The sequence below is a fragment of the Mytilus trossulus genome, chromosome 13 (genome assembly GCF_036588685.1).
Source record: "Mytilus trossulus isolate FHL-02 chromosome 13, PNRI_Mtr1.1.1.hap1, whole genome shotgun sequence".
NCBI lineage: Eukaryota > Metazoa > Mollusca > Bivalvia > Mytilida > Mytilidae > Mytilus > Mytilus trossulus.
The window spans coordinates 8530022-8544382 of NC_086385.1; the positions used below are offsets into that span (position 1 = coordinate 8530022).

Here is a 14361-nt window from a genome sequence, read left to right on the forward strand (position 1 = left end):
CGATTTTCGTGTTTTTCTATGTTGCTTCAAGTTTCTCTTGAATTGAATTTAAATGTCTCTTAGGTGTTAAGATTCTTCCACATCTTTTTTTAAACATCTAGCTTATTTGATGTTTGATACTAGCAGAATGTTTTTGAGAATGTTGATTATCAATTGTTGGAAAGTTGATAATTTTGGCAGTAAAAAAATAAACAAAACACCATGTATAAATTTAGTTGCTATAACAATAAAAATTTATTCCATTCCCAGACACACACTATCTTCAACCATTCACGCATATCTTCAAAACAACATTCATTGCGCATGCTTAAAATGCGTTTGACAAATAACATTAAAAATAAAATCTAAACATTTTAAACACTTTCCCTGCAGTTCCTGTAACCATAGTAACGTATAAACAATTAAGAACAATATATAGTCCTCCTAGTTTGTAACATAGGCACAGATGCATATGGAATGCATTAAATATGGAGGATAATCACGTGACTACATAATCGGGTATCTACTACGAGATCTCGCGAGAGAGGTCAATGCCATTACAGCGCTGATTTCTTTCAAGTGAATATCGTCTTGATTCCTGAAAAAGAGGTAAAACTAGGTTAAAATAAGGCCAACTTCTTGCATAAAATACCTTAACTACTTGTACTGAGTATACAACGTCTTCGCTAGCCAAGGGTTACGATCCACCTTCGCTCTCTTCACCCTTGGCGGATTGAGATAAAATTTCGGAGACACAGGGTATTGATTTTTATTGGTTGCAGTCGAAACTCGCTGCATCCAATCAAAAACCGCCTTTAGCATGATCACGTGTAAATGTAGAAAGTGTTTGTAAACAATTGCCACGTGTTCCTCGGAGTTCGGTATTTTTGTGTTTTTACTTTTTATTGTGCAACAAGTCTTTACATCCCAAAACATACGACTATAATTTGTGATAACTAGATATTTTTTAATCAACTAATAGAAGTTCCTGTGTATGTTTCATGCACAAATGCATGAGTGAAGAGAGCGAAGGTGGATCGTAACCCTTGGCTAGCGAAGATGAGTATACAATGGATCATTACAAACACTGGTACAATTTAGGAGTACCTGAGTTCAGCTCCGTTTTATTTGTGTTATTAATTTTCAAGTTTTGTGTTGTTTTGTCTTTCATTCGTTCTTAGTTTTAACCATTGTATTCTGTTATTTGATTCATTGTTTTCCATTGTGTCTTTGGTTATCCTCCGCTTCTTTTTCTACGTGACATTTTAATTGTTTTGTCGGGTTTTTTTTAAAGATAAAATTGTCTCAAGTTTAATAATTGGTTTGACTTTTGGTTACAAAATCACTGAGGATCTGGATGGGATACCTTAATTTCTGTATTCTATATCTTAAAAGACAAATTTATCTATTCTTTATATTCAAACACCCCATAACAAATTATCTGATCCTTATTTGTTTTCTAATTTTCACTATTACCTCCCCCCCTTTTTTTATTCTGCATCTATTGTCCAGAATTATTTATCCTACCAATCCCATCTATACTCTGATCAATTGACAAAGGAATGGAATTTGTTAATGAAGATTTCCCATCGAATAATGTACTACAGTGAACCTTTTTAAACCGAACCTCTTCGGGACTTAAGATTTTGATCGGTTTTGGCCGATGTTTGGTTTTATCAGGTTCTCAACGCTAACAATTTGATATGACGGTGCTCAAGAACATGTTTGGTTTATTCAGGTTTTCGGTTTATGCAGGATTCGGTTTAGTCAGATTTCACTGTACTATAATTACCCACAATGACTTTTAATCAAATAACTTGTGATATTTGTACCTACACATTATAGTCATGATTTAATAATACAGCTTTGTAGGTGTTTCAGCTGACTTTTTGTTATATTTATCCTATTTCTCTCTTTTATAGACATTGACCTATTTTGTATAAGTTAATGACGTCATAAATAATCATATATATTACCTGCCATGTACGTCCCCTGAGATGCGCCTACGCCTCGCTGCAGATTCCAACTCATCTGAATTGTCTGAAACTAGAAAAATGAGGAAATTCAAATGATGAATACATGTCTGTATCATAAGCAAGGTTTATAATGATATACATGTATATTAAGAAAATGTAATGACGCAATGTCGCTTCATTAAATTTTTGTTCAATAATTCTATCAGGCAAACTTCATGGCGGTTTGGAACCTTTTAATTGATCTTTGGTATCCCCAATTTTAAATCCCATGTTATTTACCTCTTATGTATTTTATTCCCCGTACATGTATTTTAGCATCCAATATAATTTCCCCGCCTTCGTAAGGCATTCTTCAATTCCAACATCCCTTTAAGTTCCTCTGGTATCGTATTCTCATGCCATTTTCCTTCGGTACCGTATTGAGCCATTTTCTTTGATCATGCAATCTTACCATCTTTTATAAATAGCTTTAATAAACATCCCAATTCATCCCCCTTTTTTGGGGTATTAAGCATCCAATATAAGTATTATTGGTCCCCTAGGTAAGGCATTCTCGTATTTCAAAATCCCATATCATTTCTCCTGGTATCGTATTCCCATATCTTTCCACCTGGTATCATATTCTCATATTGTTTACCAACCTTCCCCCTGGTATCATATTCCCATATCATTTCCCCTCGGTATATGATTCAACTTTTTCAACATCAAATAGTATCACCTTTTGTGTATATCTTTAATTAACATCCTATATCATCCCCCTTTTTTAGGGGTATTTAGCATCAAATACTATTTCCCCCTTTGAAAGGCATTCTGGTATTTAATCACTTGACATACCTCGATTAAACCCCTAACGCATATTATTTTCTCCTTGGTATGAACCCATATTCTTCCCCCTTAGTTTCGAATTCCCATATTCTTCCCCCTTGGTTTCGAATTCCCATATAATTTCTCCTTTGTTTCGAAGTCTTATATCATTTCCCCTTGGTTTCGAAGTCCCATATCATTTCTCCTTGGTTTCGAATTCCCATATCATTTCCCCTTGGTTTCTCATTTGCCTCAAATTTTATCACCTTTTGTGAATATCTTTAATTAAGGAAATGTTAGACTGTATAGTGAGTTGACAATTGAGACGGGTGCATTATTAATTAAATTTTACCACGACTTTTACACAAAGCATTTAACTATTCATTCTAGCGAGTCCCGCGAGACATTATCAATTATAAGTCGCTTTCTAGCGTGTTCTAATTTACATGTGGAACCTAATATTAATTACATTGTGAATGTTCATAGCGTGGCTTAGTTTTTATACCGTTATAGAAACTCTGAACAGAAAATAGAACTTATTAATTAACAGTCTTTTAAAGCTTGAAACGATCGAATCCATCAATACTCCTTTTAGCTATATCTCTTCCTAATTTACATTTCGAAAGCATGGTATTTCCAAAGGGTTTTAGTTTTAATTGCATGCATCACATTGCAAAAAAGAAACAGTATTAAAAAAATAACCACTGTCCTTTTGCGTTTCCATTTATTTTGCTTCTGTTCAATAAAAAAATATTGTATAAAGGAAGCTCAAGAGTGAATTCACAGATCATTATATACATTTATTTTCCCTTTTTCAATAAACGAAAAATATTGTATGATGTTCAAGAGTGAATTCATTGTTTATTTTATAGCTATATATGTATTTATTAGAACTCCCGTGCTATAATTCGCCTAAATTTCAGCCCAATGATGTCAGATCTGTAAATTTGCAGAAGCACTCAATGTACTTATAGTAGTTTTAACGCAAATACTGGGCAACATGAACTTTTCGCGCTTAATACGTAACTCGTCAGTCAATAATTGGTTATATAATCTTGAATACCATACATCAAGGTAGTAAAAACTACTTGTTAATGCGACACTTTGAGTTCTATAGTACTGTACTTATAGATGTTTTAACGCAAATACTGGACAACATGAACTTTTCGCGCTTGATACGTAACTCGTCAGTCAATAATTGGTTATATAATCTTGAATACCATACATCAAGGTAGTAAAAACTACTTTTTAATGCGACACTTTGAGTTCTATAGTACTGTACTTATAGATGTTTTAACGCAAATACTGGACAACATGAACTATTCGCGCTTGATACGTAACTCGTCAGTCAATAATTGGTTATATAATCCTGAACACAATACATCATGGTAGTAAAAACAACTTTTAATGCGACACTTTGATTTCTATAGAACTGTATTAAGTCTTTCCATTGATTGTAAACACAATCTTTTCTAAAAGAGTCATAAATTTCCCAACTTATCACAGCGGGCATTCTTTTCATTGCAAAAATAAAACTATCGATTTAAGAAATAATTCGATTTTCTCTTGTTACGTATACGAAAGATGTTGTGTTAATACTTCAATTTGTATTGAGATCACGTTTTTATATGGGAATACTTGCACTTTAAAAGGAAGCTAGAAAAGGCATAGCGCATGTGCGTCAATTGGACCGGAACTGTGGACAAAAGAAAAGCATCAAGAGTTCGACATATGGTCTGTGTACTCCTTGTTTTTTTTTTATACCAAACTCGGTCAAGCAGCGTGATGATTCCGAATATAAGTGCATTCGGAATAAGTTTTGTATGAATCTATTAAAAAAAGAATAGGATACCTTAATCCCTTCCCAAGACCAATCATTAATAATTACAGTTTATTGAAATAAAACATAGTAATACCTCAACGGGGTTGATGGCATATTACTCCAGCAATATTGAAATGCTGGGAAGGATAATATTTTAGGTCAAAGAGCTCCCAATCGGATTCATTGACCTAAATCCATAACTTTCATTAAAAATATAATCCTATAAACAAATTGATGGTTGACTGTTGAGCATCGCGCAAAATGGCTAGAATAAGACCAATTTAAATTACAGTGAATGAACGATTTCAGGGAGAAGGGAATCCCATAACAGTAACCGTTAATTCATCATAATGTGGCGGCGCGTAGTAAACTAGAGAACAAAAGCATTACAAATCAAAGTGTCAATTATAAGGCTCCTCCCTATACCCAGAACCTTATAAACCGGTACCTAATAAGTCAGAATCCAGATGGCTTATACGTATGCAAGTACACTTGCACTTTTAGATCTTCCCACATTTAATGTTAGATTGCATTAATACAGATACAACATAAGCTGATTTAAGATAGCCACGTCTTCATAAACCAGTCGAAAACGTTAATTGATGTATAAGGTACACAGCAATTGATGACAGAAACGTTTAATGCAATTACACGTGACGTAATACAACAAACTTGACACGTAAGGCCATGTCTATTTGTTTTGCGTTTTTTGCAATTATTTATACATGTATTTTTCCCAAAACCTACCAGCTACATGTAACAAGAAACTAAAAAATTAAATAAAAAATAAGTAGATTCAGGCTATTAAAATATTTTGTCTCTGATTTTCAAACGAGTTTATGAAATATTTTTGTGTTCATTCTTCAACCCAAGATCAGCATAACCCAAACATCATTTGGACGGACAGCTAAAAAATACTTTGTTGGCCTAAAATTAACCTAGCACCATTCATACGATGGTGTATATTTAGAAGTTCATAATCATCAAATGACAGTACACAGATGAATATAGCGAATTGTGCTAAAAACACAGATATTTGTTTTGATAACAGACAAGTACCGATCGTGATATACAGAAACTGGACTGAAATATTAGGCGCCTATAATCTGCTGTTGTTGTCAATATATTTGGCGCCGAATCGGAAGTGAAGGTCATTGACCCGTCGAATGTCAAAACTGCAGCGTACATATAGTAACCACAAGTATTTGGTTACCTAAACGCATGTCTGCTATTGACATTACTTCAGATGAATAACCTTCACCTTTGGGCGTAGTTAATTGGCATTTAATATCATGTGACAAGGCAATTCTCATTGTCCCATTCATTGATTGGCTGCTTAAAACGACCAGACAAATGAATAAATATTAAGTTTCGGATTAAATTATTGTAAAATTTACGCAACAACACTACCGCAGTAGAACGTAAAATGGGAAAAAAGAGCCATCAGCGTTATTTTTGTAATTTGCAGCAGACGTGACAATCTTTAGCAATAATCCATGGCTAGAAGGATCATTTCAAGTATCAACTTCATACATCCAATCCTTTCTGGTCATAAATTCTATATAATTTAGCGTTTAATCATCAATGTCCTTTATAAAGTGAATGATGCTCGACATAGAGAAAAATGCTGATAAAAGCAGTTTTCTGTTCATTAAAGCTCAGATAAATCTTTATTACTTTTATATTGATACGAAATTGTTGTTGATGGCTGTTAATTTCACGCCAATGGCTGCGGAACGTGACTGTACACAATTTGAGTTTGTGCCTTTGCAAATTCCCCAATTGTGTCGGACATTTTGCTTTCCAGATGAAATTCATTTGATAGAATCATTTAATTGATATTTTTTTACATCTGTCTTTAAAGTCTCAAGATACGTAATACATCGTTATATCTGGTGTATCCTCTTATTTGACTTCTTAAGGGTAATATCCCTTTGTCTATTTCGTATGACCGTTTTCGGAAGAGTTATATCCCTTAGTACGACTTCCGTTTGATCTTTTTCCAAAGACTTTTCTTCCTTTACATGCTTAATAGTCCAACTCCTTTTGATCTTACTAGTTTACGTTTATCAATATAACTAGGGCATTTCATACTATCCATATATTTATTGTTATATTTCAAATAAAAACATGTTACAGTTGTTTAACAAAAGAGAAAATGTCTTAAAATATATCGTAAAAATGATGTTTTATAAAGATTGGAGGTAATAAATGGAAATGTCCCCTTTAAACACATGTGTGACTCACAATCGACAATTTTGCTGACTAAAATCAGATCCCTTAGGCAACAAAAGTCCACTAAAATTCATAATCAAGTAATATAGATTACATTTTAAATTTAAATTTCACTTAAAGCCATATAAATTTACATATGGTGTGATCGCATGCCATATTCCTTGACGTCATGCACCAATAAACAACTAACCTATTTTCCATATGATTGTTTAAGGCACAAAAAATAATCTCTTGAGAGGGTTCATATTTTTTTGCCCCCCTAGACATGAATATCAATAAAAAAAAAATACCTTATCAACCTTAGTTTCGAATAAAAAGAAACCATGTATTAATAACAAGCTATTTTGAGGAAATAGGTGTCTAAAAATTATATAACATTGCCTAAAACAAATGTAAAGCGATGTTTGCATTGGTCATCCCTTTATTCTGAATGTCACAATTCTTTGTTTGGAACCATTCATATCTTTTGTTCAAAATAATGTCATGTGCATGCATATATTTCTTGATTACGTATAATTCAGAAATTATTATCTACTTTATATAATTGTGTCTTTCATTTTTAATTATTTACTTACCATCGAAATAAGAATAGCTATAACTATCATTCAACGAAACCCCTGATGACGTAGACATTTCTTCATAATCACGTGATCCAATTGAACCGGAAGGTCGCCTGGATCGGGTTTTTGTAAATGCAGATACGTCCATCTCAAGGTTACTATGCGCGTGCCCAGAATGATGGCGATTGGTATCACTCAAGTATCTTTGTAAAATAGTCTGTTTGAATTTATTTTGAGATCCTGTTTCGTGCTGCGTTTTAAGGGGCCCTATAAAGTCGTGCTCTAACAATGGGCCCCTTGTGGGAGTTTGAGATCTAGAGGGAACGACATCTTCCATCGGTTCATTTTGTTCAATTTGTCCTTGCTGATTTTCCTTCGGAATCTGTCGACCATCATCTGAAATTTAGATAAAAATTATGTCACGTGATATACAGATAAAAACCTTAATTTCAATGATGACCTTGAAAAACAAATAAAATGCATCACGGTATAAACGGGTTAAAACATGAAAGGCAATGAATGAATGATCATGACTACTGCTACATGTAGAGGGTGTTTAACGACCCTGACTACCCATTATTGTCGCGCACAGTCCAGAAAAAAAGTTTCGAATTTCATACAACACAATTTTGTAGGCGCGCTCAACCCTGAACTTGACCTTCACTTTTATTTATTTCTTAAATCCTACAAGATGTTAAAAGTCATATCATATCAATTTTCAGGCATACTGTAAAACATGGTATGGTACGATGGTATGGTATGTGGTATGGTATGGTGGTATGGTACGAATACCATCATACCATGGTATGCATGAATGGTACCATGGTATGGTATGATGGTATGGTACAAATTACTATACCATGGTACAAATTTTTATACCATGGTATAACTTGATGGTATGAAGCATTATGTAGGGTTTTTCGAAGTAGGAAATTTAGAAAAGTCTTTATGCTTTAGCTATTCTTAAACAGGATTTTATTAATTATCTGTTTGCTTATCTTTCTTTTTTTACCTATTCCAAAACAAACTCTTTTTTTCAATAAGAAACAGGAACAAGAGTATTTGTTGAAAAAATAATGTAAACAAAATATTCATTGGTTAAATTTTTTCAAGACATTTAGAATCAAAACAATTAATTTAGTAAAACTATCATGCTGAAGAAAAACAGTCAAAGTGTGGTTGGTGATTAGTTGTAGTTAGTAAGAATATAATCTGCTGTGACTAAAACTTTTGTTCAATTAAAGGATTTTTTTATTGCTGTACAAGTGTTATTTTGTCCACTGTAATTAATTTTGTAATATTAACATTTTGGTTATCGTCTGTTAAAGTCATTAAGTCAAATGGCTATCCTGCTATAAGATTAACATAGCATGTTCTCTAGGTCACGTAGTAAATACTTTTATATGATTTATATGTTTTATTTTTGTAAACAAAGAGTTAGAGAATATTTGGAGATTATTTAGGTCAGTTGGGGAATATTTGGAGATAGAGGTATATAAGAGCCCTCTGTTTTAAAAGGAGAATTGAAGGCTAGAAAAGACCCATACAATATGAAACTTTAAAAAGGATTTTGTTATTCTGGGCAGATTTTAGCATATCTTGGGAGAACTTGTAGATTTATATAAAAGTTGTGTTACATTACTTTTCAACTGTATTTAGTTTTGATATTTTTGTCCGCTCAGACTATTGCGTGGTTTTGTCCGCATAGTATTGGACACTATGCTTTGGTTTTTTTCTGTGTGCACAGTATTGGACATTGTTGCTTATTTTGATGCGGAATGTAATGAAATCCATTTGTGATGCGTGAAAGTGATGTACCGACGAATCTTTGAATGTACATTTTGCAAACTGTATATTATGTAAATATTCCTGACAAACCATTTTAAACATAAGGGGGGGGGGGGGGGGGTTCCATATATCACAAACAAAAATATCCGTTAACTAGTACTAAATGAAAACTATGAAAAAAATATATATAAAATTAAATTAAATTAAAACCTTAATTTTCATAAACCATAGATGTAATTACATCTATGCATAAACTTATTGAGCAAGTCTGTATTAAAAATATTCTATCATGGCAGATATAACATGTATAGGGACAATATGTATTCATAATATTCGATGGAACACCCGTCTGTAAATTCATGCATGGTTTTCATATCATAGTTAATACTCTTTAGGTAATCCGCTATTTGTCGTTGCGCCTCATGTGAAAAATTATGATCATGAACTTGATCAGGACTTATAACAAAAAACTGTTCTTCAACTAATCCACCATTAACTTCAGGATCGGACGGACCGTCTAGATTTTCAATTGGATGCCTATAAATCACGGATACATGTATCGAAACTTCCGTTTTCTGAAAATAGCATGATTGGATTTCAATTTTATCTTTACACGAATAGTTTTCAGAAAAGTCATGAATGCAAATAGCTTCATTTTTGTTTAAGTTGCTCTTAATTGATTTCAGTTGTTCTGTTTGCCATTTTGCACGAAAAACGTGTGCTGAAAACTTTGATATCAATTCAAGAAAGTACTTGAACATTTCTCCCGGTTTTGTGTTCACCTTAACAAGGCACAGCTTTTTCTTTTCCCCGCTTTTTGTTGGAAACGAAAACATACTCATAGCGCATCCATTCAACATTTGGTGATTCTGTAGTTAGGGAGAGTTCTTCTTCCGATAAATGCAATTTGTTCACGCCACAGTCATCGCACCTCCGCTCCACACACTTCAATTGGTGGTATTCTTGACCGTCAGTTTTTGGACACAAAGTATGATTTGTCAGGTCAGTGAGATGGGTGAAAATTGGAAAATGTTCAGATAATGGTGTGATTTTTTTTCGAAAATCCATGCAACTTTTAAATAGATATCTAGCCTCTACATGATACCTACAACAAATCAGGGTATTTTTCTTTGAAACTAATATAGATCTACAACATGTGCTATCTATCCATGTATCAACAGATACAGAAGATTATGAAAAACTTGGTAATGATAACTAAATTATCTAGATTATAATCATAAGATATGCAGTACTTCCCAAAATTTCAAAGAATAATTGACAGCTATTCTACTATTCTACTGCCAGCAAAGCGTCAGAATGGGACATTATATCTATCTATCTATCTTATCTTAACTTAGTAGTTATCTGATATGTTTAAATTGAGGTTTTTTTCCTTGTTTTCTGTTCACAGCATAAGGTAAGGGATAGTCTAACTGGTTTGTCTACATCTATTTATTTTGTAAAATTTAATTTTCATAAATAAAACAGATATATGTACATAATGTCAACAAATAAAAAAAAAATCATATTTTAGATTTTTCAAAATTTCCTACTTCAAAAAACCATACCATGCTTCATACCATCAAATTATACCATGATATCATAATTTGTACCATGGTATAGTCATTCGTACCATGGTATAGTAATTTGTACCATACCATCATACCATACCATGGTACCATTCATGCATACCATGGTATGATGATATTCGTACCATACCATCATACCATACCACATACCATACCATCGTACCATACCATGTTTTACAGTATGCCCAATTTTCAGCTAACATTAATAAAGGTAGTCCGTTCTCAGTGCGTGCAATATGGCGGTAAATTTAATATGAGATCAGATTAATTTATGCTAGTCGTTTGTCAATCATAAAAAGTTCAAAACCGTGTATAAAATTTGTCATTTATGAATGATATACTAGTTTTAATAACAGTTTACGTGTAGTGTACTGTAACATCTGGTTGGGGTCCTTTCATGTAGGCTTATATATATAAATAACCGCATGTTTATATCCATCATGGATATTCGAACCTAAATGCTTTTTGTAATGCAGAAAAGGAAAGTATGTGCACACTTGCAACTTGACATAATATAGTCCCAGATTGTACAAAAGAATGATTTAAATTCTACAGCATGCTGAGGTATTTTGACATCTATACTTTTGGCCTACAGCACCTTAGCAAACTATTATATTGCGCACGACAGGGAAAATATAAAGTATTTCTAATTAAATTGGTATTACTTAATCATGTTTAATAGTAAAGATAGAGATTTTGTATAAAAAAGTTACAGAATTGTTACGAATATATGACAATATACATTAGATAAACATAAACATTGCATTTGATGTATGAACTCGCGCGTTTATTTATAAAACAGCCGCCATTTTGTGTTGTCATTTATTAGCTAATATTATACATTCCAGATGTATTCCATCAAGGCCACGCTCTTATCGCATCCCTGACATTCAGCTCTGCTTGATGAACGCCCTGTTATATGATGATGTAAACAAGTCTCGTATTGACCTTAGATGCATGAAAAACATATTCGCGCCATTTTACTACTAACACGTGACAGCTGAAGTTGGGATTACATCAATGAGATTGCATCATAAAGTGACACCTGTCTTCTGCTATTGTATGTCACGTCGAAGCGAGAATACATCTTAAATGACGTAAAATTTATCCTTCGTCAAGGAGCCAAACTTAAATTAAACCACAACTCCAGAGACCAAATGACGTAATATTTTGCACTTATGTAGCCTTCAACCATGAACAAAACTTGAACTCTGTTACTTGTACCCGTACAAATGAATTTTCAAGAACAACTTGTCCCATATTCGGCGCTGTTTAGTAGTTTACACAGCACTTCAAAACAAAATCGTCTCATTTTCCCTCACTTCAAATAAAACGCACCTCATTAACAATGTCACATAAACAATTTAACTGATAAAGATCTCATTTCAGAAATGCAAATCATTTTAAAACTTATCAAATGTCATCTTTATCAAGATGCGGACCCCATGCAAACAATGGACAGGTGTGAATGATGGGGACATGGGGTTATACAACACAACAGTCTTTTATCTTGGCGTGTGTCAACGTTTAGATGTGCGATAGCTTAACGAGATTTCAAAGGTCAAGGTTAAAATAATTCACAAAATGGTTTGAAACAAAGGCAATCAAACAAAGGATACCATCGCAAATAAATCAAAACGTCGGTAACTTAATGAATATAATGAAATACTAGTAACAAAGAAATAGCCTTTGAAAAAATATCGCGTTTAAAATCCAAAGCAGTTATGCTTGTTCTGCGTTCGACAAAAGGTCTTTGTTCTCCATTCTATAATTTTTCAACTTTTTGTTTCTTTTGTGCTTCGTATTGCTTTGGTATTAAAACCCGTGGATAAAAAGTCAAACAAAGTAATTTTGACATCAACATGTGGAAACAAGTTAGTACATAAGGAGCTGATATGATCGATTGGGGTTTGTTAACGATAAATAAAAAAAAGACATTCGGGTGGTTTCATCACAAGTTTTTCCATCACTTATCTCAACAAGACTTGTAGGCAATTGATTTTATCCATTTCGCACTTACAAAAAGTCCATAAAGACATTCATCACTGTGAAAACTGCCAGTAAAAAACCTAATACTTTTTATCGAAGACCTATCATTGAAGACGTACAACTAAAAGATAACTACAAACACTCATGCAGAGAAAGATAAATGATAACACAATCAGTTATCGCAGTACTAATTTACTGACCGCTGTCTGAGAGGAAATAAAAACGTCAATTTACTTGTAAAGCTGATTCAGCATCTATACATACTGACCAGGGCTACTTTATCGATTACACATTATCGGCTATAAACCGTGAAAACAAATGTACAAAAACAGTAATAAGCGTTGACCAGCCATGTAATCACGTAGGATGTATATTAAGCGAGGTTGAGAATTGTCTCATTAGCTATCACCCTCCACCTCATATACTCTATTTATCGCAAAATTGGCGAAATTCAACCCCTTGTGAAAATTTCCCACTTTACAATACGAGGATCTGAATGGGTGCCTTCATTTCTCTTGAATCTATAGCCAGTTATTCAGCACGTTCTTTGCCATTAAAATCAATTCTGTAAACCCATTCAGACCCTCATGCTGAGTTTGCAAAATTAAATGTAGGTATATATCTAGGTATAAATGTATATAATTGTTGATTGTTTGTATAACTTGTCACCCATTTATCACGTCACTGTCTATTTATGGCAGCCATTGATTAAACTTTTGAAGGATATACGATTCATAATAATCTTTCGTTCTTAATTATTATTGTTGACTTGTACAAACGTCGGGGCAAATGTTCGTTCATACAAACAAGCGCTACATTTACAGCTAATAACCTAATGCATGTAGAGCAAGACTTTGGTTAGCTAGCATGCTTTGGTTGTATATATTGTACTATTGTATCCAAAGGCGCCTGCATATTTAATTTGTATTGGGTGTAGAAGTAAACAATAAAACACGACATTTTATAATCAGTAGTTAAAAGTCATACGGGTGTTATCTAAAATTCCAGGAAAATGATTTCAGGACGTCGTGTTATATCTTGCAGTTGAACGTTACACTTTAAAATTAAGTTATCGATTTATATCTTATTTCAAAGAATTTTTATGAATTTATTTCATTGACAACGAATGTGGATTTTTTTTTATAGAACATATGTCATGTATGTTAATATTAATAACAGTTTTTACGAAAAAGTTTTTACGAATAAAACCTCTCTATTAGTCAATCAAAGCAAGCGACTACATGTACTTTCACAAAAAAAATATACAATGAAACCTAGCTGAACCGAATCCTGCATAAACCGAAAACCTGTATAAACCAAGTGTTTCATATGACTTGGGACAGGCGCAAAAATGTAGAGGGGTATACATACATGTATGACACATTTTTTCACATATTTGGTGCCCTTAAACATGTATTATGGTATATCTTCGAAACATTTGTACTATAATCATATTGCAATACAGTGAAACCTGTTTAAACCGAACCTCTTTTGGGACTTCAAATTTAATTCGGTTTTGCCGAATGTTCGATTAATTTGGTTCACAACACATAAAATTTTGATATGACAATGCTTAGGAAAATGTTTGGTTTATACAGGTTTCCGGTTTACGCTGGATT

General features: G+C 33.1%; 1 protein-coding gene across 1 annotated transcript in view; it reads right to left on the reverse strand.

The window, feature by feature from the left end:
- Window positions 1-206: 206 nt before the first annotated feature.
- LOC134695210 (homeobox protein Mohawk-like) overlaps window positions 207-14361 on the reverse strand; it is a 29509-nt gene continuing 15354 nt past the window's right edge. Inside the window, exons 3-5 of the mRNA XM_063556423.1 lie at window positions 7392-7772; window positions 1956-2025; window positions 207-577 (exon numbers count right to left, since the gene is read on the reverse strand). Coding sequence (XP_063412493.1) covers window positions 487-577; window positions 1956-2025; window positions 7392-7772 — 542 coding nt within the window. The 3' untranslated portion in view covers window positions 207-486. The remainder of the gene's footprint in view (window positions 578-1955; window positions 2026-7391; window positions 7773-14361) is intronic.